General features: G+C 40.7%; 3 protein-coding genes across 5 annotated transcripts in view; 1 reads left to right on the top strand and 2 right to left on the bottom strand.

Moving 5' to 3' along the window:
- Positions 1-1,746: 1,746 nt before the first annotated feature.
- On the bottom strand, positions 1,747-4,662 carry ube2s (ubiquitin-conjugating enzyme E2S). Its single transcript, XM_079342818.1, has 4 exons — positions 4,476-4,662; positions 3,448-3,595; positions 2,281-2,471; positions 1,747-2,188 (listed from the first exon to the last, which is right to left on the bottom strand). The coding sequence occupies exons 1-4, from the start codon at positions 4,476-4,478 to the stop codon at positions 1,820-1,822; spliced, it is 711 nt and encodes a 236-aa protein (XP_079198944.1). The 5' UTR covers positions 4,479-4,662; the 3' UTR covers positions 1,747-1,819.
- Positions 4,663-4,921: 259 nt separating this feature from the next.
- Positions 4,922-8,820, top strand: josd2 (Josephin domain containing 2). 2 transcript variants are annotated; one of them, XM_079342821.1, is made up of 6 exons: positions 4,922-4,936; positions 5,958-6,006; positions 6,276-6,404; positions 7,487-7,612; positions 8,068-8,262; positions 8,557-8,820. In XM_079342821.1, the coding sequence occupies exons 3-6, from the start codon at positions 6,283-6,285 to the stop codon at positions 8,666-8,668; spliced, it is 555 nt and encodes a 184-aa protein (XP_079198947.1). In that variant the 5' UTR covers positions 4,922-4,936; positions 5,958-6,006; positions 6,276-6,282; the 3' UTR covers positions 8,669-8,820. The 2 variants fall into 2 exon arrangements, with proteins under 2 accessions (XP_079198947.1, XP_079198946.1); XM_079342820.1 differs by lacking the exon at positions 4,922-4,936 and having other exon boundaries at positions 5,870-6,006.
- Positions 8,821-9,907: 1,087 nt separating this feature from the next.
- Positions 9,908-27,843, bottom strand: part of ttyh1 (tweety family member 1) — a 19,084-nt gene continuing 1,148 nt past the window's right edge. Inside the window, exons 2-15 of one of the 2 annotated variants that reach the window (XM_079342806.1) lie at positions 26,779-26,947; positions 25,154-25,383; positions 20,549-20,660; positions 18,655-18,992; positions 17,130-17,225; positions 16,850-16,922; positions 15,357-15,432; positions 15,134-15,189; positions 14,762-14,854; positions 14,581-14,673; positions 14,324-14,463; positions 13,705-13,872; positions 12,061-12,139; positions 9,908-10,992 (exon numbers count right to left, since the gene is read on the bottom strand). In XM_079342806.1, the coding sequence (XP_079198932.1) occupies positions 10,909-10,992; positions 12,061-12,139; positions 13,705-13,872; positions 14,324-14,463; positions 14,581-14,673; positions 14,762-14,854; positions 15,134-15,189; positions 15,357-15,432; positions 16,850-16,922; positions 17,130-17,225; positions 18,655-18,992; positions 20,549-20,660; positions 25,154-25,383; positions 26,779-26,913 (1,773 nt within the window). In that variant the 5' untranslated portion in view covers positions 26,914-26,947 and the 3' untranslated portion in view covers positions 9,908-10,908. The remainder of the gene's footprint in view (positions 10,993-12,060; positions 12,140-13,704; positions 13,873-14,323; positions 14,464-14,580; positions 14,674-14,761; positions 14,855-15,133; positions 15,190-15,356; positions 15,433-16,849; positions 16,923-17,129; positions 17,226-18,654; positions 18,993-20,548; positions 20,661-25,153; positions 25,384-26,778; positions 26,948-27,843) is intronic. The other variant, XM_079342807.1, reaches the window with a different exon arrangement.

Below are 27,843 nucleotides of genomic sequence, written 5' to 3'. Positions count from 1 at the left end.
AAGAGATAGATTAAGATTATAGCATCTACTTTTTGCAAAAAAAAACAAAACAAAAAAAACAGACATGCCTGATTTCCCCTTTATAGATGACTGCAACATCAGATTGATGTAAAATTACTTTAGGTTACAGGCAAAGATAAAGAATGTGGTGAGCAGGTGGGGAAAATGCAAAGCATTTCCAAAATATGCTTTTGGGACGGTGTAAAGGGTTTGGTGAAGGCCCAGGTGTCTGAGAAAGGCCTGATTATTACCTGCATGGCAGGCTGCTATTTCTACACAGGTGTGTGGGCTGCTGCACGTCTGCAGTAGAGGCTAGTGGAGCCCTTCATTAGACACTCCACCGGGTGCACTTTCACTCACTGGTTTGCTGGGGTGGATGCAATTACTGATTCCCCCTCATAATGGTTATTCCTTCACTGCAGAACAGGCGAGCACTATAAACAAAATAAAGCGATATTATACGTCACTGAAGAGTGAAAGACTCGTTCTCAGCAGATATACCGATGCACATAACTCACAGATTATTGCACAACACTTTACCGTATACTCTGATAAGCAATTATGTATAGAAATGCCACTTCTTAGTAAATGACTCATTTTTCAATCCACTTCTTGTGTTGCAATGTTTTATTAATTTAAATAATTTAAAATGGACACAAAATATCCAGCCAACAGTCTGCACAGTGACAGGAGTTCCAGAGGCACCTTTCCCATCCAAATGAACACAACGCTTCAGTGTGTTTCCTTGGGAAATGTAGGCCCAGCATGCATTTAGAAAAAAGAGAAAACCTGCCCAAGAAACCCAGCCAGTGCAACAAGTGGAGAGACGCGCTCTGTCAAACGTGGCGATTTTCTTACCGATGGCTCTTCTGATACCCCCATGGCTTGTCTAGAATTGGGTATGCGAGAGCACAAAACTGCATTGTAGGGAATCAGGGATATACACTATGCTTTCTAGAAATAGTTTTTTTGTTTTTTATAAAGTAGACTGGCAACCTATCCTGTTCCCTAGAAGCCACTTATCTAGGTGTTCACACAAAACAAGCGGGTATAAACATGACAATTATAAACGTTTGAAAATACTGGACAGTGAAACCATTTTAGAAATATTTAAAAAAAACAAAAACGTGTAAAGGGGTTCAAATTCTGTGACGAACATAACAGGACTTTTATAATCCAATGCTGACTCTTACACCTGTGCCCTATTGGATTATAATATGACAAATACAGTTCAATGTTTTGTGTAATAACACGTATCTCCTTAATGTGAACATACTGCCTTCTTACATTACTGTTAAACAACTTCTACCATTATTTCATTTGAGTAACATCCTGGTTTAGAATCACATGGGAGTCTGGCTGAGCAGTACACAGTACCATCACAGCAGCATTTACCAAGAATCACTTTAAAAAGAGCTGATGTAAGATCTGAAAACATTAGAGTTGGATCTCTTTCACAGGCAGAAATAAAGAGGCAGTGTTTTTTTGTTTTTTTAACAGTAAGATCCAAGTCCTGTATTGTTCATTCACACCCGGCCGCAAGAAAAATACAACTGATGGCATGATTTCAGCAGTCAAAGAGCTGTCTTTTTCTATTAAAAGTCTAAGAAATAAATGTCATTGTGTCATGGAAATAATTGACACAGCTCTAAAGCCAACAGGACAAACTTCAGATATGGGTACAAAGTGGAAAGTCTTGGATAGGTGGTAGAAATAGTCAGAAAAGGAAACGAAAAACATTATCGGTACACTTCAATATTTATATTTACACACACTCGCACTCACACATACAAACACGCTGAGAATGTTTACTGAGGTATTAAAGTCGCCTCAATGCACGCTTCTTATCTGCTTTCTTTTTCCCTGCTACATTACTTGAGTTATTACTACTGTTACTATTGCTGCTGGTTGTACTGGCTCCATTAGCTCCGTTACCCAGAGCGGCTGGCACAGCTGCTGCACTGGGCCCTGCTCTCTTTGTAGGGTCGCCTGCATGCTTTTTTGGCTGTGGGCCCTCGTTAGGGTCCTGAGGTGCCCCAGAGGTCCCACCAGGCCCACCCATGGCGTGGATCTCTGTGAGCAGACGGGCTCGGGACTCATATTCTGCATAGTCCTCTAACAGTAATCGCCCGGCCTCTTCGTTCAGAGCAGACTCAGGGTTTGGATGGATGAGAAGACACTTGATCGTCTGAGAGTAATGAGAAAAAAGGAAACAAAACTGTAACACAGCTGAAACAAAGACAGTAACACAGATGAACTTTGATTTGGGGTTTCTCTTACAAGTAAGACATGTCGGAGGCCAAGTTCTGCCTTCCAGTCCCTCTTCAACACGTTGACACAGATCTCTCCCTTGTGGCCCACATTGGGGTGAAAAATCTTGGTCAGGAAATACCCTTTGGGTGGAACCGCAGGGAAGTCCTTCCCAAGGACCAGACGCATTCGGAAAACGCCACCGGCAAACGGAGTTCCCTCTGTCAAAGCATAAAGAATTCATCTTATGAACAGACTGTGCCAAACTTGCTGCAGAAAAAGAAATAGGGTGACAAACAAAAACTGAAAATCTTTCACCCAAGTCAAAATAATTAAGTATGTGACAGTACATTATATACTGCATTTCCACTAAAACAGTAGTACACATACTCAATATGTCCAAAGCAATTATCTGATAGAAACACTAGTATTAGGAGCCAGTGAATTAAAATGATGTTAAGAGATTGTACTGTAGAGGAGCTGACAAATGTGGCTTTGTGTCTGGTTCTTCAAGGCCTACTCCACAATAACAGGGTCTTTAGCAGCAAGCTCAGAAACAAGATGGCATTGACAATGTCTGCCGTGTTGTCGTCCTAAAACCTTAAGAAAAAAATCTAACTACAACATCCTTACATAAAAGGCATTTATACAATGATATACATTTCAAGGAGCAATGGAAAGAATAAGTTCTACATGTTAAAAGAACTGCATTAATGGATACAATATGAGGATGTTTGAATGATATTCCAGGCGCATAATAATAAATAACAAGAGGTTCTGTGAAGCTGGTAGAAGATCTTGACATTAAGCCTTTAGCCAAATAAGCATAAATGCCCAGACAACTTTTAAGTCTGAGTCACCATTAGCTGGAGATGTTAAAAGGGAAGAGGTGTTATAACGTTGCGGTATATGATAAAAGGCCAGATGCAAACTGACACATTTTAAGCTGCAAGTATGACACAGATAAAACATTTCTTTGAGAGATATGATTACAAATAAACTAATTAATCCAAAACTGCAACTTAACTAGAGCTCTTACGTTCCTCAATAGCTGTGGTAATAAACTGTAAAGAAATCATAAACAACTTATTTCTACCTCAGGGTATACTTGTTCTTATAAGAGTTTGACTTTCATGACATTTTTGTGTCTAATTATGCTCAATGCTGGTTTCATGTTACACCCATTACAATCCTTACCAGGTCCTTCAATGGCTGTATGCAGTTCAGTGATGTCTTCTTCACTGGGATAAATCTTGATACCCTCAGGAGGATCTGCTGCTAGTGCTGAAACCTCTTTGTAGACCAGACGAAGAACATGAGGAGGCAAATTCTCCACATTGGAGTTCTGTGGAGAAAGACAGTTTAGTCAACTTGAATATTCAATTCAATTAAAAAAAACTTCATTTGTCCCCGATGGGGGGGCAATTTAAAATATTGCATATGTGAGCCACAAACTATGAGGAGAAATGTAAAAGATAGTGGTGGCTTGACGTTGACTTTAAAAAAATATTCATAGAAAATAAAGTATTTGAACTGTTTGTTACCTGTTGCAGCTGATAAAATAATTCAGATCCTAACCAGTATTACTGTTTTACAGGCTACTGTGTACTAATGATGGATTAATTGTGGGGATATTACAGAAAGTGGATCTACTTTAACAACACAAGTAAGGAATGCATTTAAATCACGTCAACCGCATATGATAGTCTTTATATTTTTCTTATCTTACTAAAGTCCACACACGACGATACTTTGAATGTATAGTTACTGTTTAAACTTTATTAATGTCCTCTTTTTAACTCTGACAAAACCAGAGCTACTTCTGTGAGCTTCACATTTCTTTCACAGATTAGAGTGTCTCAATAGAAGTCAAACAAGTTTTAAAATAAAGCTATTTAAGGACAATTAATCAACCATTAAGACATACATGTGAAAGCCGGGTGTAATATCCATAATGTCAAACAAACATCACGTCTGTCATTAGCGTTAGCATTACTAGCTTAGCCTCGATCTGGTAACTTAAATAGAAGAAAAACAACTCTTCAGAGTCTTGAATGCATAATTGCACGTTAATAATATTATAAATGCAATAGCAACATTACAAAATGTAGAGTGAGTTTACAAATTGATGTCTGGGAGTCAATAAGGAGAAATTACCGACTTCAAATACTCGACGGCTAAACAAGCTAGCATCTGCTGCTCTTAGCCGTTAGCATTAATCTTACCATCTTCGACCAGAGTTCAGCTCGAGCGGTGAATGTCTGAGTGCTGACAAATACGCGGAGAGATTTCCTTTTATGTTCAACTCGCTTTCTTTAATGAAAACTTAACCAGGTTTAACTGGCCACTATTCGTTTCTTCTTTACGTTGACACACAGGAACAAAAATACGATTCTCTGTTTAACCCACTACCGCAGACCAATAGGCATCTTAGTAGCGTGACACGTCAGAAAGATTTAGCCAATCGTGATGCATTATTGTCCTTGTGGCGTAGTCTGACACCCAATGAGCAACGTGGAGTGGGAAATGTTACTAATGCTTGGCCATTATTGGCCCGTTTGAAAAATTCACATCCCCCCCTTGAAGCGTCTTTTGTGGGATACAATAAAGCTTAACAAGATTCAAAAGAGAAACTTATCTTTAACTACGACTTCAGACAAGTGAAGAGAAACATTACACTGATATGGTTTCATAAAAGTAATGTATTTTATTATTTTAATTTTATTTTGTTTGTGCCGATCAAACCAGTGCACGAGGCAAGTTTATTTAATATAGCACCTTTATAAGATACCAGGCAATTGAAAGTGCTTTACACAGGCACAAACAGCATTTCTACATTTCACAAGATAATAATAATAAAAAATACATTATATAAAACGTAAGAAATCTCATACAAGTTGATGTAAAAACAGGAGATAAAAATATGCTGTTGTTTTTTTTTACTTTCTCATTCAGAATCAGGAAGGAATTTAACCGCTAATATAAGAAATGAGAAACACATGAGTTTAATAAAGAGTTACTGATCAAAAGAAAACAGTCAGAATTTATTGTAAATACACATTGTAAAACAATATAAAAGTGTCTGTAATAAGCGACAAGTTGGATTACTCAAATGCCATGTTGAACAGAAATGTTTGGTGCCTTGATTTAAAAGTGTTAAATGCTTCAGCACACCTCAGAATTACAACACACAAGTACTTACTGTAGTTTAAGTTTGGTAATTATATTTCAGTTTCAGTATAAACTATGATTTACACGTTTCAAAAAAATATAGCGTAGTCACTAAGCCGTAGTGTAATATTTGTCCTGCAAATATTAAAATATTAAAACATTACGGGTAGTTATTCTCAGTAAAAGCTGATGATCAGTTTTACCAACCCGATCACCATATTTCTAGGTATATTAGCTGCATTTAAATTCTAACCACCACCATCGTTTATTCCCTCAGTACTGACATCAGGTGGCGCTGTAACACAGCGGCCAAAGTCACGAGTCTGGTCGGTAGTGTGTTGTTTGTGTATCAAAGGAGACGCATTATTTTATTTATCCTTTCATTAAGTCGTTTATGTGGCTATTTTTTAAACTAATGAAACCAATAATAACAAAGTAAAGCGGACGCTGCTGAAGTGTTACCTTGGATACCGTGAATGGGCGTGACAGCTGCACAACAACAACAACAACACAACGGATCTGCTTCCGGTTTCTAGATGTAGCTGTCACCAGCATCGTATTATCTGAGAATCGCTTCATCAGCAGGTCAGTAGCTTGATTTATTTATCATTCATTCACTATTGTGCACTTCGACGTTGTTTTGCCCTCTAAGCAGAGTATAACCAGTGTGCTATCACACTTTAGCCACTTTAGCAAACAGTAACATTAGCTAATAGCAGAAGACTTTGAAGTTGTCGTTTGCCCTATCGATGCCCTGTTAAACTGCGCTAGCTGCCTTTTACATCGCTTTGTGTTCGCCAGGGATTAAATGTGTTAACAATACTTCTTCTATGTGCTTGTTTATGATGATAAAGCGTTAGTATGAGCGAAGGAGAAGTGTTTCATGAGAAGCAACGATTGGAGCTGTGCGCGATTCATGCACTTAACAACGTCCTGCAGGAGCGGGTGTTCACCAAAGAGACAGCCGATGACATCTGCAAACGGTGAGGATACCTTTTAGATGACTTATAAAGCAACAGAGACGACAAGACACACACAGAGAGAGAGGGAGGGAGATCTTGTGTATTTCTGCCTACATATGAATCCAAGTAGCATTATTTTATAACTGGTGTATTGTTTTACAAACATATGTCCCCTGTTGGTCCATAGTTTGATTTATGACGTGAGGTCTTTCTATACACCAAATCACAATCCAGGAAATAACGCTAATTTGACCTGTTAGGCAGCAGCAGGTTGGATCCTGGAAGTTAATCTCTTTTACTTTAGAAATGTCTTCTTCTGCTCCAGGATGATAAAATGTTTTGCAGGACATGAACGTAACATTTAAAAAAACACAAGATTGATGAAAACAGCCTGCTATAGATGTACCAGCAGAGAAGAAGAGTAAAGAGGAGGGGGAGCAGTGTTGCTTCTGCCCCAGGCAAAATATTTAATTCCAGATTGACTGTAGGTTCGAACTGCTAAATTCACAACAAAATATATATATTTTTGAACCAGGATCTTTATCTGTCTGATTGCTGGAGCGACAAAGAGATGTCAGTGTTGTTATTCACACCCTGCCCCAGTTTCATATAGTAGTAAAGTGTGTGTGTGTGTGTGTGTGTGTGTTAAAAGTGAATAATAAAAGCCACTCCCTTGTGTTTCATGAAATAGAGGGAATGAAAATGAAAATTCACACTTATGTTCTCTAATAACAGGCCAATCAATGGCCTCTATTTAGAAAGTTGTTTTCTAACATAATTGACTACCAGATGAAATGAGTCATGGCCTATGTGGCTTGTGACTGAGGTTAGAGAATAATGTATTGAAGACTCTGTGACCCGATGTAAAAATATGTAGCTGTTTCTGAACTTAATCACTGTGGAGGTTTAGATAGAAAGCCTACCCTCAAGTGTGTAGGCAAAACAAAACAAGACACCTCAGAGAGGTCCTACATTTTGTTTGCCGTCATATCGGGAAGAGGCCTCTCCACGCACTATGGCCAAATATTAAACTGAACTGTACCCAGAGTCATGTGGATGTCTCTTTGTTTAAATCTCTGTTGCTCCTTTATTCATCTTTGCAGACTGGCTCCCCAGTGTGTGGTGAACCCTCATCGCTCAGTGTTAGGTACTGGGAATTATGACGTCAACGTCATCATGGCAGCTCTGCAGAGCAGGGAACTGGCTGCGGTGTGGTGGGACAAACGCAGGTGAGAGAAACTGAACCTTTTTATGCAACTTTAAGCTTGACTGCACAAGTATGGTTTTTTATATCTCAATAATTCTGGCCTTGTCTTTTTCGTTTGGTTGTGCATTTGATTTTCTTTCATGCAAAGTGCCAAGATAAATACGATTGTTTGGAGAGAAATGATAAACATTTTTTTCCAAAACTTCACCAAGCATCAGCTTCTTGTCTTGTCATTCAAAGTACACATTTATATTTTTGATTTAACATCTGGACGCACAGCACTCACTGCTGCACACGTTGTATGCGTTGAATTTTTACCATGTGAATCACATGTTTAACTATCTCCTACATGAAGTAAGGAGGAGGAGGAGATTGAGTTGGATGTTTGCAACATGAAATAGATAAAATGTACTCAAAGAAAATATCAATGACTAACAAAATGGTAACTTCCCTTTCATTTAAAAAAATAAAATACAGGACAGTTCAGAGCCTTTGCATGTCAAAGGTCCAGGGTTTCATCCTCAATGTCCCATCCCGGGTTTCTCTTGGAATCGTGTCCCTCCCACTCCGGCGGCGGCACTGGCTCGCAGTTCGGCAAGTTAACGGGCAATATTACAACTTGGACTCCAAACTAAAGAGTCCCTTCTGTATTGGAGGAGAAGAAGAATTACGGTGAGGATGTATTTACATCTCTAAGAGGTTTCAGGGCTTTTCAGAGTGGACATGGAATCTTTTTTTGTGTGTGTGTGTGTGTGTGTGTATGTCTGTTCTGAGTGGAATCAGATGTTGTCATTTGTTTACTGCTCTGACTCTTGTCATCGAGTGACTCATCTGATATGAATGGTCCCATGAAGCTTACCTCACAGTGTGTTTGTGTTCGAATGCTGCACTCCAGCAATCGAGCCTCTGTCTCTGTCCAGAGTGTTTGTAACCTCTCCTCTCGTCTTGTCCTTGTTTCTTTTTTAGCTCGTTTCTCAGTGAGCAGCTCTCTCAGGATGTGGCCGAGATGCTCCTGGTCGTCCGGCGGGAGGTGGAGGAAGACGGCTCGTGGCTGAACTCTGACCTCCCAAAGAAGTGACTACTTGTGACAGGACAACGCATGGGAAAGGAAAAAAATCTCCTCTGGGAAAATGTGACTTTTTTTTCTTCTTTTTTTTTTCTTGTACAAAACAAAAACCTCACGACAGAAAAGTCTTCAGGGAATGCATTAAAACCCATCGAATATCTACACTCAGACTCAGAGAAGAAATTCCAAAGAGAAGCAGAGACATTTGTTTACTCCTGACATGAAGAACTGTTTTGATTGTAAAAGCTAAAAAGCTACAATTTCTTGGAAGTTACTTGTGTGTTTGCATAGTCCGACTATTGTACTTTTGTTTTGAGTCTGGGAAGATTCTTCAAAGCTAATTTAGTCTGAGCTAAATGTGCGCAAGTTTGATGATCGCTGGATTTAGACACATGACTGATTTCTCACTGTTTTGTGCATAAACAAACATCTGCAAAAAAAGTGAACTTTGATAACTAAAATCACATGACTATGGTTTAACTGAATCTTTCACCGAAAATATCCTAGATTTTTACTTTCAGGTTTGCCAAATTCCGATCAGTGTGATGTGTGCGTGCAGGATGGTTGTGTCAAACCCCAACACTTATTAAGCAGACGCCTATTGGACCATCTTTTCCTGAGATCTTTTCTCTGAACCTTCTATGCACTATAGAGTAAAATGTGTTAGCACTATTTGTCTTTTTGTGCACCTATACAGAAACGGTATAAGTAAAAGGTACTGTAAAGGCGTCACCTGGCGAGGTATGGAAGAACTACCAGTGTTTTTGCATGTTTCTATGTGTTCACTACAACCTCCTGAACATTTTTTATAGCCTGCCATATTTGGGATTTTTATATGTGTTACTTCTTGGCAGTCTTTGTTTCCTTTCACCAAGCTTCAGGAGGGGAAAACCAACTAGCAGAGTTTTCACATTTTCTTGAGATCGACAATCCATCCCAAACCCAAGTCAAAGTTGTGTTATTGATGTGTGATAATGCAGCTGACATGAAAAACACTATTTTAGTTGGTAATGAGTCAAACATGCAAAAACATTGCTTCTTTGACTGTACGTGCAACTTATATGTTTGTGTTTTGTCTCTCCTTTATATTCTATGCATATCCGAACGAATAGGAACACTCTGGTATACACTAGTGACCTACTTATACTTAAACTAATTGAAACTTATTTATATTAAAGTTTGACCTCCAGTTTTAAGTTCAATATTGTACAGCTCTTTGTGTTTTGACTTGTAGACATCATGCAGACCATATGACAGTTATTGAAGTTATTTTTATTTATATTAGACTTTTTTGAGTGTAAAAGGATGCCATTCAAAAGGAGCATTGATAACCATACAAACTCAATTCGGGTTAACAAGGTCAGTTGGCAGGGATGGGGGGGGTTCAATGAAATCTCCAACATACCATACCTTATATATACACAAAACATCGTGGAGAGATCCCAGAAACCCGATGCTATACATAGTACTTATTGCTAGTTACGGTAGGGCTACTGCAGCACCAGTAGCAAGAATTGTATTGCTATGTACCTGCTGTCGCATGGGAATTGTAGTTCTCAACTCTCAAGACTTGAGTGGTAGTTGTAGTCCTCCATTCAATCATGAAAACAGGGTCTTGGTAGCCCTCAAGTAATTTTTTTTTTTAAGAGCAAAGGTTCATGATTATTCAGATATTATAGACAGTGAGATATACAGAATACCATAAGGTAATACAAGGAAAATACAGAGTTTCCACCTATAAAAAGTAATTAAAAAAAAAGATACCAAGTGAGAAAACTGCATAACCATTCACAGAAAAAAATGTGTTGTGTTGCTACGTGCCAGTGCTTTTCTACAACAATATTCATATAAAAACTTAAAAATAAATCGGTGGTACTGATACATTTAAGAATATAAAACTACAACGTAGTAACGCCAATACCATTCTGACTTGCCTCACCACTGTTCACAGTTTACAAAGAGTTTTGATAGACAAGGAGGAAGAGTTTAGACCAAGTGGACTTGGTTTGTAGCTTTGCACAACCAGCATTAACACTGTCGGTTCAATCAACAGTCCCTTTATACCTGCTTCTTTTAAGTGCTTCTAATAATGATCATATTTAGTGGTACTGACGTTACGCACTTTAAATTGACACCTAGCATTCATTTTATACACATTAGCTTCTTTTTCATTTCAGTAAAGTGTCCATTCATATGAAAACTAAACTTTTTTTTTCTATACATTTCCTAACCAAAAAGAAAAAAAAATAGAATCAACGTGAATACAGGTTCCGCGAATGGGCAGGGTTGGGATGTGATTGACTTCCCCCATAACCAGTCAGCATGCTGGGAGAGTACTGTACATCCAGAAAATAGGATGGGAGTCAAGAGAGGAGAGGTATACACGGTCCGGAGATGGATCCAGAGAAAATGAAAGAGAAAACAATAAGATTTGTTATTCACATGTGAAGATGTAAAATAATAAAGAGCAGCAGAAGCTTCTTATCTCACTATCTGACCCACAGGCTTAAATACATTTAGTTTTCAATAGGAATAAATAGACGTAATTTTAATGGCAATTTCTAAATATTAGCTTACTGTCTTTTCACAGATTTCAAATAGAGCTCCCTCACTTTTAATGGAGATAGCTACATGTAGTCATTATGATAGTCACGTGTTAAGCGTGTTATTGTAGTTATTTGCAGATGGCACCTCCAGACTCCAGCTGCTTAGTAAGACTGAAGTAACTGGAAGAAATGAGTGGAATAACTTTTTTAATGATCGTTTTGTCAAACTTCTGTTCTAGAGAATAAAAAGTAGAAAGTACAGAGTATAACAAAACATTTTCAATTTGTCTGAAACATTTCTGTCTCACCTCTTCAAAAGTAAACATTTATAGTAAGGACAACTGTTTCAACACTGTTTTATGTAAGACATATCCAAGCAAAGGGAAAGCTGATACTAGCTTTTATTTCTACTCAGTTGTCATGGAGATTGGAGGACCATGAGGTGTGACTATGTAAAGTAAAGTTTCCTTGAGCTGAATTCATTTTTGTCAGACTTCTGCGTCTGAGGTCAGGAATTAGCTTTCAGCTGAACGTTCATTTTTGCTAAACTCATTAAAACTGTTAAGGTCAGGGTGAGATATTGAAAACAGGTCATGAAGCAATCAAATTGATCTTACTATCGAAGAGCACAGGTTTATTGGTGACAGTGGAAATATTTGAATTCTCTTTCATGTTTTTGCGTGATTTGCAGCATTGCGCCAAAAATAACAAAAGGCCCGCCCAAAGGGTCCTGCGAGGTCGAAGGCTTAACACCATGTTAATCCGTTTGCTATAATTATCAAAGCGAGCGTGTGCACTAACAGCAACGATAAAAAGGCAGAGAGACTGTGATGGTGTCACAAGTACAGAGGAACTCACAGAGGGGGGTGGGGACTGCCTGTCAGTCAAGGGGAGGCTCTCATAGCCAGGGTTGCCATTGGAGGAAACGTTTGGAGTCCTGTATAGAGATAGAAAGAGACAAGGACAGAAGAGAGAGGGAGAGGAGGAGTGGAGGATGAAGAAGAGAGGGAAACAGGGGTGAGACACATTGAGAAAGACAGAGGGGGCGGAGGAGAGGGGGAGACCGCAGGGTGACGGGACCCAAGGACAGGTGACAGGCAAGAAGGAGAGAGAGTGGTTAGAAATATAGTGCGGCATACCACAGCACTCAGTGTAACTAGTTTGTATTAATACTACAGGCCATGTGAGCACCATACAGTCCACTCCTGACTGCAGGATTTATGCAAATTATCTGCAATCACATGCATTTAAGGCTGGATGTGACTCATCAGTCTCATTTCAGCTGTTTTTTTATATCTGTTTATATGCATTACAAACCCCAGAAAGCTTTTAAAGCCATCCCAAGCTGATTCTTTGTAAAAAAAAAAAAATTATAATAATAATAATAAAATAAGAGTGGACTGTATTTTAGTGCTGGCTGAGTTTCTGAGCCTTGATAGTTCAGTTGAGTCAGTATCCTTGTTTTTTGTGTTAAAATTAAATACGGGAGCAGCTGGCACTCAAAGTGAATTAGTTTCCTGTTAGGATTCTCTGAGTTCTAACTAAGTTTGCAAACACCAGTGAAGGTGGAAGGAAGGAAAAAAACATAAAACTGAAAGTGAGAAAAGGGGAGAACTATAAAAGGTATAGCAGGCGGTTTGATATAGCAAGAAGCCAGAGAGATAACTGGAGAGATTTGGACACAACAGTAAGGAGGCGGATGAGAGAGATGTGGGAGGGTGTTTTGGTGATGGGTGGGTGCGTGGAGCGGGGGTTACCTATAGTCAACCTGAGCCTCACATCGCCGGAGTTTTTAAGAGCGCAGCCTCGCCAATGACACCCTCCCCCCAACACAGCAGTACTCTGCTGCTGTTTAGGAGACAGGACGCCATTTGAGACCAGATCTGTGAAATGAGCGAGCGGCCTACACATCGTCTGTCCTGAAACACTCGACAGACGGATAGACAGACACACAGACAGACAGACTTCTGGAGTTGTGTCTGTTTCTCTGCCTACACTGGAGTCCATATTGACCTGTCTGTGTGTCTGTCTGCAATGCATGTGCTTAACCTGGCTGTGAATTCACACTAATCCTACATAGCTATAGACCAAAGTGTGTAAACATAGCTACACTGCAATACTCCCTTCAGAAGATGGATGTGCAATACATGTGTATCACTGTTATAAATAAGAGTTTGAAGGGGAGATGTGTTGTCTAAAAAAAATCTATGTGTCTGCAAAAAACCCTCAGTACATAGGTAAGTATCTTTGTGTTGGTTGAATATACTCTGTGTTGTTATACTAAGTCCTAGCATATATGCATGTGTATATATATATATACACTCCCTAATCTTGAGGGGAGGTGGCATTATAGAATAAAAGTTGTATACAGATCTACAAATAAAGGCCCAGGCCTGATGTAGAGTCTGTATCTAAGAGCAACATCCTCCCCTTCCTGAGAAACCTGGGCTGTTCTGTCTGTCTGTCTGTCTGTCTGCGTGTCTGTGTGTCTGTGTTACTCACGGGAGGGGCGGCGCACTAGAAAAGGGGGGTGTCCACCCGGCCCCCGGGTAATTATAGAAGGGGGCCATGGCCCCTCGTTGAGACCCCGAGGCCTGAGGTCTACGTGCCTGATGGGAGGTGAAGGGGTCCTCACTCTCGCTGTCCGAGTCTTCGTACTCCTCCGATTCGCTGTTGTCATCAAAGAAAGAGACACAGGCACACGTGTGAGCAGAGAAAGGATGACAAACTCCATGTTTAATAACACTTATTTACTTAATTTTATCAGCAAGTCAAATTTCAGGGAAAGAAATTACTTAAAATTGTGCGAACAGATTCCAATCACAAACTACCTAATCGGAAATCTTACAACTCTTGATCAGTATTCTAATCAAACGAGCTGTAGCTAACAACTTTTTTGTTGTCTCCTCTCTAAATTTTCTCTCAACACATTCAACAAAGCTGTTCCACTCATATCTCACCTTTTAACATTAAACTGTATTTTTTGGTAAAGTTGTTGGCTCCTCTTCTTTTGGCAATGTTTATGCTACTTCTCCTAGTTGGTAGTTGGTTTTATTGACCATGAATAAGAACGTCATTATAAAAAGATGTGCAGGATAAACATATTCCCCCTGTCTCTCACCTGGGGAAGCTCCTCCAGGCACCGGGCAGGGAGCAGAGGATGGCAGTGAAGGCCAAAGCAGAGAGGAAAGAGTACAGGGAGAGGTAGAGCAATCCCTCCATCCCATCATAGCACAGGCCTTTCAAAGAGTCAATGTAGTCCTGCAGACAAAACACAAGACAAATAAATGGAAATGTAGAAAAAACGTAAATCAGTGATCAGCTATATTTTTTGTCATTTGTTAATGTCCTATATACATGCACCACGTATCTTGTTACCTTATTCAGACCTCGGCAGTTCAGCAGCGCCACCAGCTGATGGAAGTTTCCCTCTGTGGAGTTGAGTATCTGCTGAACCTCCCTGAGTGATTTCTGCAATGACAGAAACATTTAAAAAGTGAGAAAGGGGAAGAGGAACTTGGATTTCTTATGCTGCATTGTTACATATATAATAACATACCTCAGCTTTAGGGAACTGTGTGAGAGCATTTCTGTCCAGATTGGAGAGCTGTGTGTGGATGTTTGACAACGCCCTCTGCGACTGGGTCAGCAGCTGTAGCCAACAAGTCCGTGAGGTTAGGGTTTTTTATTTTGCATTAATGCTTAAAAACAGTATTCAAATGCTGTGCGTGTAGAGGGAATCATCGATCATCAGTCAAGGACACGCAGCAAAAGCTGTCCATCCCATCTTCACATTACTTGTCCTTAACTGGCCTTGAGCTAGTCTGACATACAGCCTGCTCACTTACTGTAAATCAGGGATGAGTGTCAGCTGAATGCCTTCAATGTGCTCTGATACATACAGTATATGAGACACGTGAGGTCATGTTACCTGCTGGAACGGACTGTTCATGCGCCTGCTGCAGGTCAGGTAATAATCCAACACATCTGAATGGACAACACAACACCACAGGACAACAGAAGACATTGTCATTATGTGAAATTGTGCTGATATGAGCACAGTTTGGAGGTTAAGTCCAGTTGGCTGGAGAACCCGAAGAGAACTAGCATTGCCAGATTGTGTTGTGTGTGCAGAAACGGACTCAATAACATACCTGAGCTGGTCCCTGAGTTGAACTGGGTCGAGTTGAGGACAAACATGTTCGGATCAGAGCAGAAGTCACTGAGAGCCTGACAGTGCAGAGAGTGACAGGGAGAGTGAGATGGGATGACGAGAGAAAAAACAGCAGGAGAGAGGGACAGATGAGGCAAAAGAGAAAATGATCACAAGGGAAAAAGTTATCGTACACACAGACCGACTGACATATTAACCTCCTCAGATATCTGACAGCAGCCTGCAATACGGCAGTGAATATTGATCTCAAACATCCCATGCTGTCCTGGATAAACCAACTCTACGATCTGACAACTCGCTTTTATTTCCATTAGCTCATCAATCATGTCCTCCCCTCTGTTAACCTTTTTTTCCACATCATCTCAATACATTCCTGTACAATCTGGCCTACTTTTTACACACAGCTCTCCCACAAACACACTCAGCTTGAGATCGGCCCACCAGAAGAGGGAGTGAGAGACACACACAGAGTACCGGGCGGCTGACGGGAAAAGCAGGAGAAAGTGGGCAGACCCACAGCTGGGCCATTGTTTCCCAGTCAGTGGTCAGAGACAGAGCGGCTCTGTTCGAACCCACAGGACTTGGGACATCTCCTGCCAGCTCCACATCACACTGGGACTTTTAAAGTGGGCAGCAGGGCAGAAAAACAGCCACAATTTACCCTCTTCAAACAACCCTATAAACAGAGTCCCCTTCATAGAGTGAGATCAAACTTCACAGGAAAAACAGAAAAAAGGACTACTCTGTAAAAGACATGAAAACATTCTTGTTTTGTTTGAGAGTGGTCCGATTTCTGTGTAAATCAAAGCACTCTGCTTGTTTTCATAGGCGTTAAAAGCACAGCTGGAAGTTTGTTCGGCTATCATGTTTGTGAATTTCACTTCGTAGGATTCAAATCTCACTTGTACCTCCTTACATCGTGCCCGTGAAGCCTCAGGGACTGAGTTAACGCTCCATCTTCAAGCCTTGCACTGCTCTCTCTCTCTCTCTCACTCCGTCTCTCTAACTGATCTGGAGATGCTCTCTCCTCCGCTTCCTCTCTCCTCATCTTCCATTTTCACTTCTCCAAGCCAAACGCCCACACACTCGCAAACACACTTACATGGAAAACATGCACTTTTCGACACAAACACACTTTGTTCACAAATGTGCACACGCACATTGAATCTTTAATCTCTGCCCCATTTTCCTGCCTTTTTGGTCCTCTGCCACGACTGCAGCGTTCCCTAGGAGGCAGGTCTTTTCACAGTTTAGCACAATGGGTACAGAAATGACACACAAACATCCCCTCGGTTTGGCCTGCCATCATGACATGGTTCGGCCTCCTATAGCTCTCTGTCCTCAGCTGTAGGTGGCCATCCTTCCAATGATAGGCTCATTCACTTTCTATTCCTCCAGCTCATCATCCCTCCCTTCTTCCCTTTCTCCCTCCCTTCCTCCCATTAGCAGGGTTCTTGTCCTGGATCTACTCACCACTACAGTGGCTGTCTCCAAACCCAGGGAGCCCCAGCTCAGGAATAGAGCCAGCCAGGCCAGCACGGTCATCCTGTTGTGGGAGAGAGCAGCACAAGCTCTTCAGCCAAGAGGACACCCTGACCATTAATTCACTGTTGTGTTGTTTGTGTCTAAATGAACAAGACTCAGTGTGTGTGTGTGTGTGTGTGTGTGTGTGTGTGTGTGTGTGTGTGTGTGTGTGTGTGTGTGTGTGTGTGTGTGTGTGTGTGCGTGCGTGCGCGTGCGTGTGTGTACTCACAGGATGAGCAGCCAGCGAGCCTGCTTTGCCAACCCCAGCAGGATGAACAGACACACTATGAGGTCGAGCAGCAGCAGCAACACATAAGACAGCCACCTATATCAAAGAAATACACCATTATACAGAAAGTTGACACTCATAATGACAGCCATCCAATATCTTTGAACTGTACTTGTGCAGTGCAAAAAGAATAAAGGGCTGGCGATTGGTCATCTTGTTGTTTCTGGTGATGTGTGAAATAAACTGTGTTTTCTATATTCAGCTTTGTTCCTGATCCGGGATTAAAACTTTCCTGTTTCCAAAGTAAAACAAAGTGTGCGTAGTGTAGTAAGATTATTAGGATATTTATGTTAGGGGGAAAAAAGAGTCATTCACTCAACACATGCCTGTGGTGAGCTCAAATAGCTTTAGTGCTTATAAAAGTGAGGCTGACTCCACGGCAGGAAGCCCGGAAAGTGGTGAAGTTATGAGCTGACCCCTTGTTAACCTCTGACTGTCTCAAACAGCTGATGAATGACATCCTGTGTGTCAGCTGTGTGTGGTAACACTTACTTTGATATTGTTGCAACTGTTTGCATAATTAATCAATACTAGCATTATAGCTATGGACTTTTACTTCTAACAATTTAAGGGTGTACACATTATGGGAGATGGGATATGAAGGCATGCCATCACCATATAATGTTTAGCAGAATTTGTTTTTATTGCATAACCTGAGAGAAAACAGCCATATTGATTAAAATGTGATATTAATGAAGGGAGGTCTGAAAAGTTTCCTCATCCTTTTGAAAAACTGAGTCTGACAGTGTTGATAAACAGTCTGGTCAAGCTGATATTTGTGAAGTGTTCCATAAGGGTTTATAGGAATCCTTCTCCAAATAGTCCCGTCTGGTTTTTTTTGTTTTTTTTCATGATTAACTTGCACGAAAAAAAGAGAATTTTAGTAGTTTAGAACATAAAGAGGGCCTGTATCAAATACAGCACAAACACAGTTTATCTTTACCAACAATGAAATGAAATGAATCTCTTTGTGTTTCCCCAAACACACAAACACATAGATGTTATTGTTGTTGATTTGACAAATCAGTTTTAGTTGACGCTGAGGTTTGTAGACGGGAATAGCAAGACTTCAGCTTGTTTTGTAAGTGGAAATGAGAAGAAAAGAGTAACACCATCTTTTTTTATTCAACACTTCTGAAACTACCTCGAAATGAATCCTTGCTTCTTGAACAATAACCAAGACAATTAAAGAAAACTGTGCAAGTAGTTCAAGATCCTGAACTTCATTACCCGTCTCAGGAAAGCACACTTGTCGATGCCAATGTTTACTACTGGTGCTGTGGCAATATGGAGTACATGATTGTGTATATGGAGAAGACAACTTTGAATTTCATCCTATTTTGTCAAGTGAACATATATTTTTTTGTAGCACAGTATCAAAAAGGATATCGTTTGTGTTAAAAAAAAAAATCTAATTTAAACTTTTACTCATTAGTCCAGTGGTCCTTTTGGACTGCAGCCTCACCTGTAGTCCTCATTGACCATCAGTGTGTTGGCAGCCCAGCCAGGTGAGAAAGGGTTGGGCATTAAGCTGCTGCCGGGTACCACTGTTGGAGCCACAGAGGGAGGGACCGGGGTCAGAGGGATGATGGATGCCCCGCTTACACTGCTGTCGTTCCACAGGCCTGCATCCATGTTGGAGCGAGCCAGGGAGATGGAGGAGAGGAGCTTGATCATGTTCTCAGATAACCTCCGGCAGTTTCGCGTCGACGCCAGAAACGGTTTACTGCCGGTAAAAAGCTCCTCCATAGAGGTCAGAGGGCCAGAGATGGAGAGTTGCAGCCCGGAGATTGTGTCTGAAATCTGGAGAGGAGGAAAGAATGTGAGGGGAGTTAAGTGGGACGGAAACCACAGAGTGAAGAGGATGATGCTTGTAAAACCATTGTGGTTGTTTTATTGAGATGGAGAAGAAAAGATTGTGGACAACCTGGGGCCGCAGCTTGTAATGCACATTTCCTGATCATCTATGAGGCAAAGTTAGACCTGACCAAACTGCCTAATGTCAAACTCTTAGGTTTTTTCAGACTGTTTTAAAATTGTGATGACTTATTTGTTTTCTGTCTAAATCAGAACAGGGTGGGTGAGGCTAATTATTTGCAACTAATTGTTTATTATCCAACATCTTAATTTTTGATAACACACCTGTGTGCACATACACATTTAAAAGCATAGTTAATACTAATCTATATATTTCACGGTCGCCAGTTTAGCTCAATTCGGAGAGCAGGTCATGCAACAAAATGAAGAGGAAGATATTTTTTTTTGCATGCACATTTATCCTATGTTTTACATAAGTCCGTTTAGATAAAAGAATAGGATGTCATTATCATGAATGCAGATGCAATATAAGATTAAGATAGCTATAAAGACAAATGTAAAAAAAGTTATCAGCAGCTATATAAAGCTAACAGACAGTAACTATGCACATTATCGTGTGTGGATATTTCTGCTCTGGTACCTTGAGTTTAATATTTCCTTGAAATCTTCACAGCATTAATCATTTAAATTCTGAATAGCTGACTCCTGTTTTTCCGTTGGCTCACCGTGATGGAGGACAAGGCCCTTGTTACTTCAATTAAGGTTGATATAAATCACACATTATCTTTAATGCAGTTTTCCTGCGTTTATTAACATTTTGTACATAATTTCAAGTTTTAGGGCTTCAAAAGAGTCACGTGTGCATGTGAGTGGGAACATGTGGTACTTCCATGAACACAAACATGTCTTTTTCACTTGATTGATCAAGCACTATTCTTCTCAAATGGGCCATATCCATCTTCTTTTTTTTTTTTCTCGTATGAATGATTCACTGGAAGGTTGGGTCTTTTTGTTCCCATTCAACAAAAGAGGAGTTCAGACTGTTTTCGTTCAATGCCCTCTCTCTCTTTCTCCCCTGTGTAGAGCTCCATGAGGGTCATATTACATTTTTACTACTATGTTGTGATTCTTTATAAAATGATAATAAGCTGGGCTGATAAACTCATGTGTGTTTTTCCATCTCAATCAGCCAGGTATTAGGGTCTTTATTGTTGGTTTTTGCTGACCTGCATATTCTACAGCGTTCAACAGAAGGAGGACATTTATCAGTCAGACACAAAAACCACTGTCTGACCACAGGGAGATCAATACAACAGAAGTTTGTCTCTGATTGTCTTTGGCTCTCTGTAGACCACATGTAAGCATCAACACATCCTCTTCCTCTCTCTCTCTCTCACACACACAAACACACTCAGACACACACTCAGACACACAAACACACTCAGACACACACACACACACACACACACACACGTTCATGCACAAACACACTATGGGTAGATAGTCTGCATGACAGTTTACTTGCAGGGAGCAACACTCACCAGCAGATCGATGGAAGCTAGCGTATAATTGGCTGTGAGAAGAGACGAGGTCAACTGATACATCCCATCATTAGCCTCGCTGTTGCCATAGAAACCGACGCCTATGGCAACACTGCAAAGAGGAAAAAAGAGACATGAAAACACTGTGGGAGGATAAATATATATGAGTGTGTGTGTGTGTGAGAGAGAGAGAGAGAGAGAGAGAGGGAGAGAGAGAGAGAGAGAGAGGGGAAAGAAGAAGTGGAAGCAGAGGCCTAAATATAATGTTTAATTCAGTGTGTATGTACATTTTAAATGAATTAGACACAAGCAGCCAGAGCTGAGGAGGATGGGATGTGTGCAGTCTGTGTGAGCATACCAACAGTGCAACACAGAGAAAGGAATAAACAGATGATTGTGGAAAAAAAATAACATCTGATTCCAAGCACTCAATGGTTAAGCTTCGGCGAGGAAAATATTACGAATGTTAAACATAGCACGTGTTTACACATCTTTCGGTTATTCAAATATTCAGATTAAAGCTCGGGCCAGATGTTCGTAAAATCCCCTCAAACCCGAGAGGAATGGTATGACCCAATCTCCCACAAAGTATGTGACCCAGATTAGAAAGCAGGGGGGAAAAAGGAGGAATGTGTGTCTGTGTCTGTGTGTGCTTTGCATTTCAAGCTGCCAAATGTGAACGCGGGGTAATGCGGCTGCACACTTCAAATGACACAGTGTTGTTTTTGTGACGAAAGGCCACCGTCTGGAGCAAAAGGGTGTCGCACTAAATATTTTCAAGATGTAAACTGCCGCATTATTTTTCTATCCTGTCTGCCACAGAGAGATCCTGTATGGAGCATCAGCGAAGGAGACAACTCCATAATTTTACATTAGGATCCATAAGGGGGAGACATGAAGCACAGAAACCTACAGTCTATATAAGATGACATCATTATGACACTTGGAATCTAATGCTCAGTACATCGTGTCCTGTGATATTACAGAAACTTCTGTGCAGGGAATGGACTGGAATACAATCACAAGCCCTACTGAAGCATTCAATTGCAGTATAATTTCATTATGGCACACAGCTTGGCCCATAGATTTAGATTTTAAAAGGTCGGCTGGGCAGCTGACTCGTGCTTCCTCTATATGAGAGTGTGTTGGACAGATGCCAAGCAGCATTTCTGTTTATGTACAGCAGAGACAGTGTACTGACTCAATGACTGCATGTTCACCAGATCTAAAGGGGAAACACTGACGGGTAAGTGACTGTGTTGTAGGTGGGCGTGCTGAGATCCATCTCTCATACACAAGTGATGGAGAAGCACTGAAACGTGCGCGCGCACACACGCGCACACACACACACACACACACACACACACACACACACACACACACACACACACACACACACACACACACACACACACACACACACACACACACACACACACACACACACACACACACACACACACACACACACACACACACACACACACACACACACACACACACACACACACACAGCTGTCAGAGGCCTGTGGTTGGTAAACAGCAACCCAACATGACCGTCAGCTGTCATCCAGGCCTCCTGTCCTCTCCAGTGACATTGGTGTCTGTATAAATGACTAAAGTCCACATGATGATGGAGGATGACAGGGTGTGATTCACAGCCTCGATGCTGCTCCACCTAAAAGGCAGTTTCGGAAGTAACTAAGTAGATTTGGTCAAGCACAGTATTTAAATACAAATCAGGTGAACAGAACAGCTGTCGCTTTAAAATGCAATAATTGTACAGCTGTGCCTACACAAATCAGGTGGTTTCAATTAAAGGAGTAGTTCAACATTTAGGGGACAAAACTTTCTTGCGTGAAAAGAGTGAGATAAGAAGTGAGGTGTTACTACTCTGTGTCGTAAGCCAAGTAGCAGCCTATAAAAGACAACAAAGTGTGAAGTTGTGTGTCCAAACTTTTGCTCCCTCCTGCACTCTGAATTATCTCACAATCCTTCAGATTCATCTGTTTAGAACCATTGGATTAAACAACTTGAAATGATCTAAACTTGACGTAGCAACAGAAATTAAATGCTGATGATGAATTGTGGAAACAATATTAACTCATTCTCCGCCATTGACGGAATATTCCGTCATTTGGAACCCAACCGTTCCCCGCCATTGACGGAATATTCCGTCAATTGGTGTTTTCAGTGTAATACGATAGGGGGCGCTCTGGCGGACATTGTGAAAAAGTTACAGGACTGTGGGGTCAAAAAACCAACAAACAAGACCACTCGCGGGAAAGTAGAGAGAAAAAAACAAACATTTTCTTCGTCCTTATTTTCCAGCGGTCGGAGTTCTATCAGTCTGTATGTGAGTTTGACGCGCGTCAAAAAGTCAACATTAGCCGTATAGATATGAGATAAAAGCTCTTGAATAGTACAAACATGCCGGCGCCAGCAAGGAGATATTCAGCTGTGGAAGCTACAGAGTTAATTATCGATACAGACTCTGATAATTCATTTTTTGACCTCCGTGAAACTGATCTGGATGAAGACAGCAGCGGCGACAGTGAATGGAGGGATTCAGGACGTGTCAGAGGTAAGATATGATCACGTTATTTTTTGATTCACCGTGATAGCATATGTATCTGATAATTCATGAGATAACGTGACGTCGAAATAACATATCTCTCATTTTTGTACATAAACTATGTACCAAACGAATTTTTGACGGACATTTTATTGTAATTTCCAGACACAGAGTCCAGGTCTCCAAGATCCAGGTCTCCAAGGTCCAGACATACACGTAGGTGCAAGAGGTGAGTCATGATAACATATTTTATTTAGTTTGATAGTATGTTACTTGGATTGTTTGATTATTAGATACTACAAGACAAGAGCATCTGCTAACTTGTGAGAGAAGATAAAAAAAGAAATAATTTAGCTTTCATTTTGTACACAAACTATTTACCAAATGAATATTTGTTTGACATTTTACTGTCATGTTACACACAGAGTCCAGGGATTCAAGGCCCAGGTCTCCTTTATACAGACCTACAAGGTGAAAAAGGTAAGATGTGATATGAAGAGGCCGAAAAATAACGTTTCTCTCTTTGTGCACATCACACTGTTGAATAAAAAAATTGTCTTTCTAATTATTTACAGGTCGAACACAGCAAAGAGGCAGAGGTCGGACCTGTGGATCTTATGGGTGTTTTGGAGGTCAAGTACCTGGTGACCAAGCAAGAGGGTCTGTAAACCAGCCAGGTCCTGGTCCAGGTAATCTGATGTGGAAAGAAATGAACTGGCAGCCAAAAGACTTTCCTTTTCACTGAGAATCCTGGACCTCTAAATGGTGCTGCTGCTCTTGATCATATCATTCCTAAGCCTGACCTTGAAATGTACTGGTCTACAGATGACATTTTGGCCACCCCCTACTTCAACAAGGTCACGTCCCGCAACCGGTTTGAAATCATATGGAGATTTCTACACTCCAATGATTATGAATCAAGGCCAGCAAATAGCACTGACAGGTTGTACAAAGTCCGCCCTGTCTTATATTACCTTATATCTAAATTCAGTCAAATGTATCAACCTAACACCAACATTTGCATTGATGAGGGTATGCTTCTGTGGTGTGGACGGCTAGCGTTCAGGGTGTACAATCCCCAAAAACCTGTCAAATATGGGTTCAAATCCTACATCCTTTGTGATTCTGACACAGGGTACTGTTACAACATGAAACCCTATTGTGGAGAAGGCACTTCCCTGGGAGACACAGTTGTCTCTCTTCTTGATCAGGTTTTTGTTCAACTAATGTTTTATTATTGAAAATAATAATGATATTTAAGTGTTTGTAAAAACAAAGTATTTCTGAGTGTATAAGAGAAGAAAAATGTATAATATAGTTTGTAAATGTTGTAGTGCTACACTATTCAAAGAAAATTAATAATTTTATGTAATCATTTTTATTTATTTTAGTTATTTATTTTAAAATATAACTGTAGTTGTCAAATGAAAGTAAAAAGAATCCAAATGTAAACTCAAAATCACTTTTTTTTCTTGAAAATAAGTGTGTTTTACAAAAGTGCTGTTTTCTCAGCTTTTTGTCCGGAATGTGGTTTTTTTGTGAAAATGGCCGATATTCAAGTGCTGATAAAAAAAGATTGAATGAAGTTTGAATAAAATAGTTTTTTGTATATGAAAGCAGAGGCTCTGATCTTTCTTTTGATGTATTCAATATTTACATATTCAAAGAACAAAATATTCTGTGAGTCTTGAAAGATTGGTGAAAATGGTGAAAAAGGCTGGCGCTGGCTGGCAAACATTCTAGAATTCTCTGGCGGGGAAAGAGTTAAAAAGAAAATAATCAGTTCAGGAGGAAGTATACACATCTTTCTGGAAAAAATATAATCTCTCAGTCTTTACATTCTTCTGTTTGCTGATAGTGCTTGCTCATATAACTTTTACGCAAACTGGAGCCTTTCTTTACAGTCTTGCATGATTTGTCTACTTCAGCAAAAGATGAAAACTTCCCCCATCATAGCGACAGGATGTGCATGTGGCGATCAGATACGATAGATAAGAGGTCAATAATGGCATCTGAATCCTCCTCCTCACCAGCACAGAGTGACAGCCGCCACCGCCACCCACGTGACACAGCAGATGCCCCTCCCCTTCTTCCCGCTGTAACCGTGACCTGTGCTGCCATCTTCATCCTCCTCCTCCTCCTCTGATCCCTCGCCCCGGTCGCCACGGTGACAGCAGCAGTAGTGTATAAGGAAGGATAGAACCACCAAGAGCGAGATAACGAGAGCGATGGCTGATAAGCTGGACAAAACCAGCAGAGTCTGAAAGAGAGGAGGAAGAAAGGAGGAGGGAGAGGAGAAATGACTCATTGAATGTGAAAAACTGCATTTTAATCTCATTTTTACAAGTGGAGAGGAGCAATTTGAGAGAGTAAAATACTAACTAATCCTGTTAAATCCTACAGCTTGTCATATTGTGCTGCGTCCATTAGCGGTAGGAGATACAGTGTTTAAAAATGTAAAGTATAAATTGTGACTTTAGAATAGATAGGGAAAATAAATGACACAATAATATATATTTTTTTAAAATGCACAATAATAAAGTTGAAAAAAAATATAATTCTTGACTGTTTATATTTGATTCAAAGGATTTAACCCATGAACCCCTGATCTGTCGGTCCAGAGTGAATATTAATGTCACTAAGCCATGAGACTTTGCTCTTGATCAGGCTCCATGTCATAAAGTCAACATTACTGAAATGCATTTCACTCCAACACATCTATAGCATTATCGTTCATCCATCTGCCCGTCTCTCTCTCCTAACTCCTCTACCTTCTCCATAGCTCACCTCCTGTTCCCTGTAGCCCCTCCCCACTCCACCAATCCCTCCTTTCCCTGCACTCTCACACTCTTTCTCTCCCCCACTCTCTCTTTCTTTCTCTCCACACCACTGAATCTCTATTAATAATCTGTGACCTACTTAAATACATTCACCGCCTCTCTCTCTCTCTCTCTCTCTCTCTGTCGCTCCCACTCTCCCAGGCTTCTCTCTCTTTCTGTGTCTGTCTTTCTCTGTATGTGCCCGGTCTTCTGTATAGCAACCTCCTCGCATTACTCATTCCCTCTCTCATTCTCCTTCTCTGAGCACTTTCACTCTCTTTTGTCTTTCTGTTCAGCAGGATAATTTGTGCCCCCACCGTGCACACACAGACACACACACACAAACATTTTTTCCCCTGGTACTGCAGAGTCACTAACACGAACTCTGAGATGCTGAAGCAGTTATTGTATGAGATGGACTCTGTTGAAGGAGAAAGTCCAGAGCAGCAGTGGAGACCTGTAAATGACCCTCATACACTCACTGAAACCAATGTGTGTAATGTATCTGCATGCATCGAAGAAGAGGTGAGACTGAGGAGATCATTACAGCATTTAAAAAGGTATAAATGAAAGAAAATCACATCTGAGCAAAGGCGCTATTAAGTGGTATAATGCAATCTTCCTGCCAAATCTTTTTTTTAAATGCCTTAATAAAAAGTATTTGGAACACAAATTCCTTTTGTAGTTTCCCTGGTTACTTAATTGTCGTGACAACATTCCTCGACATAGATATCTACAAATGGAGCGACAGGGCCGTAATTATTATGCAATGTGTCCCCTCAGACTGAGCATGTGGTTACAGTGTGTTACGAGCAGTTGTGGCAGGTGTCCATTACCTGCTGGTACTCCCAGCTGTCAGGGACAAAGATGTTATCCTTCATCTGCATGGTGAGGTCCAGCCGGGGGAGGGCGTGACACACTCTCACCCACAGTGAAGGGGTATAGCTGGGCACCGTTGTCATGGCAGCCATTTTCTTCTGCCGCTTGTCCCCCCCTCCTCCAACCCTGTGAGGGAGGGGAGAGCAAGAGAAAGAGAGAAAAGAGGAAAGGAAGAGAGAGAGAGAGAGAGAGAGAGAGAGAGAGAGAGAGAGAGAGAGAGAGAGAGAGAGAGAGAGAGAGGGAGAGAGAGGGAGAGAGAGGTCAGAGTGAGCAAGGATGTGGAATAAGAGCAGAGGAGAGTAAAGAAGAAAGGTTAGGAGAAGGTGAAGGACAAACAGAGCACTGAGGTCACAGCAAGCTCTACACAACCACTGTGTGCCGCCACAGCAGAGACAATTTATGAGCAGACATCACCTGAGAGAAGTATAGGTCAAAATGTCAGCCATAGTTACTTGAAAGAGGCTCTTGGGTGCTTATATCAGCACATAAACCTGATTCAGTGCAGAGGCAGTTGCACTGGTTTTGCTTCACCTCTAACTTTTTGGCTTTAAAAGACAGAACAAATCAAGCTAACAGGGTGAAACAGTGCAATTAGCTTTCCTAGTTTCCCCTTTTTAATTCATTCCCAACATGTCGTTAATAAGCCACAAAACATGACAGTCACAGATTGTGAAGAAATAAAGACAATGAAGAGGAAAAGGAAAAGGATAACCAGAAACAGACAAAAAGTCGGTTGCATAAAACACAGGAGGACGACTTTTCTTGAAGTGTTGGAGTACAGAGACAGTGATTGGTGCTGTGATTTATCTCATTTGCAGTTATTATCTCATGGGTGTGTGGTTAAACTGATCTGGGAAAAAAGAAAAACTCTCACAGTTTCCAGGAAGCAATATGTATTACAAAGTCTATTATTGATCAATTTGAAATAATGAATTGCATCCCTTAAGAGTTTCTTTTAGAGTTTTTGAGACATGACAGAAAAAAAAGTTTTTGTTGAGTCTGTGACATGCTTACAGCCCGGG

This window comes from Symphodus melops, assembly GCF_947650265.1.
Source record: "Symphodus melops genome assembly, chromosome: 5".
In the NCBI taxonomy this organism is placed as follows: Eukaryota; Metazoa; Chordata; class Actinopteri; order Labriformes; family Labridae; genus Symphodus; species Symphodus melops.
This window is presented reverse-complemented; position numbering and strand designations above follow the sequence as displayed.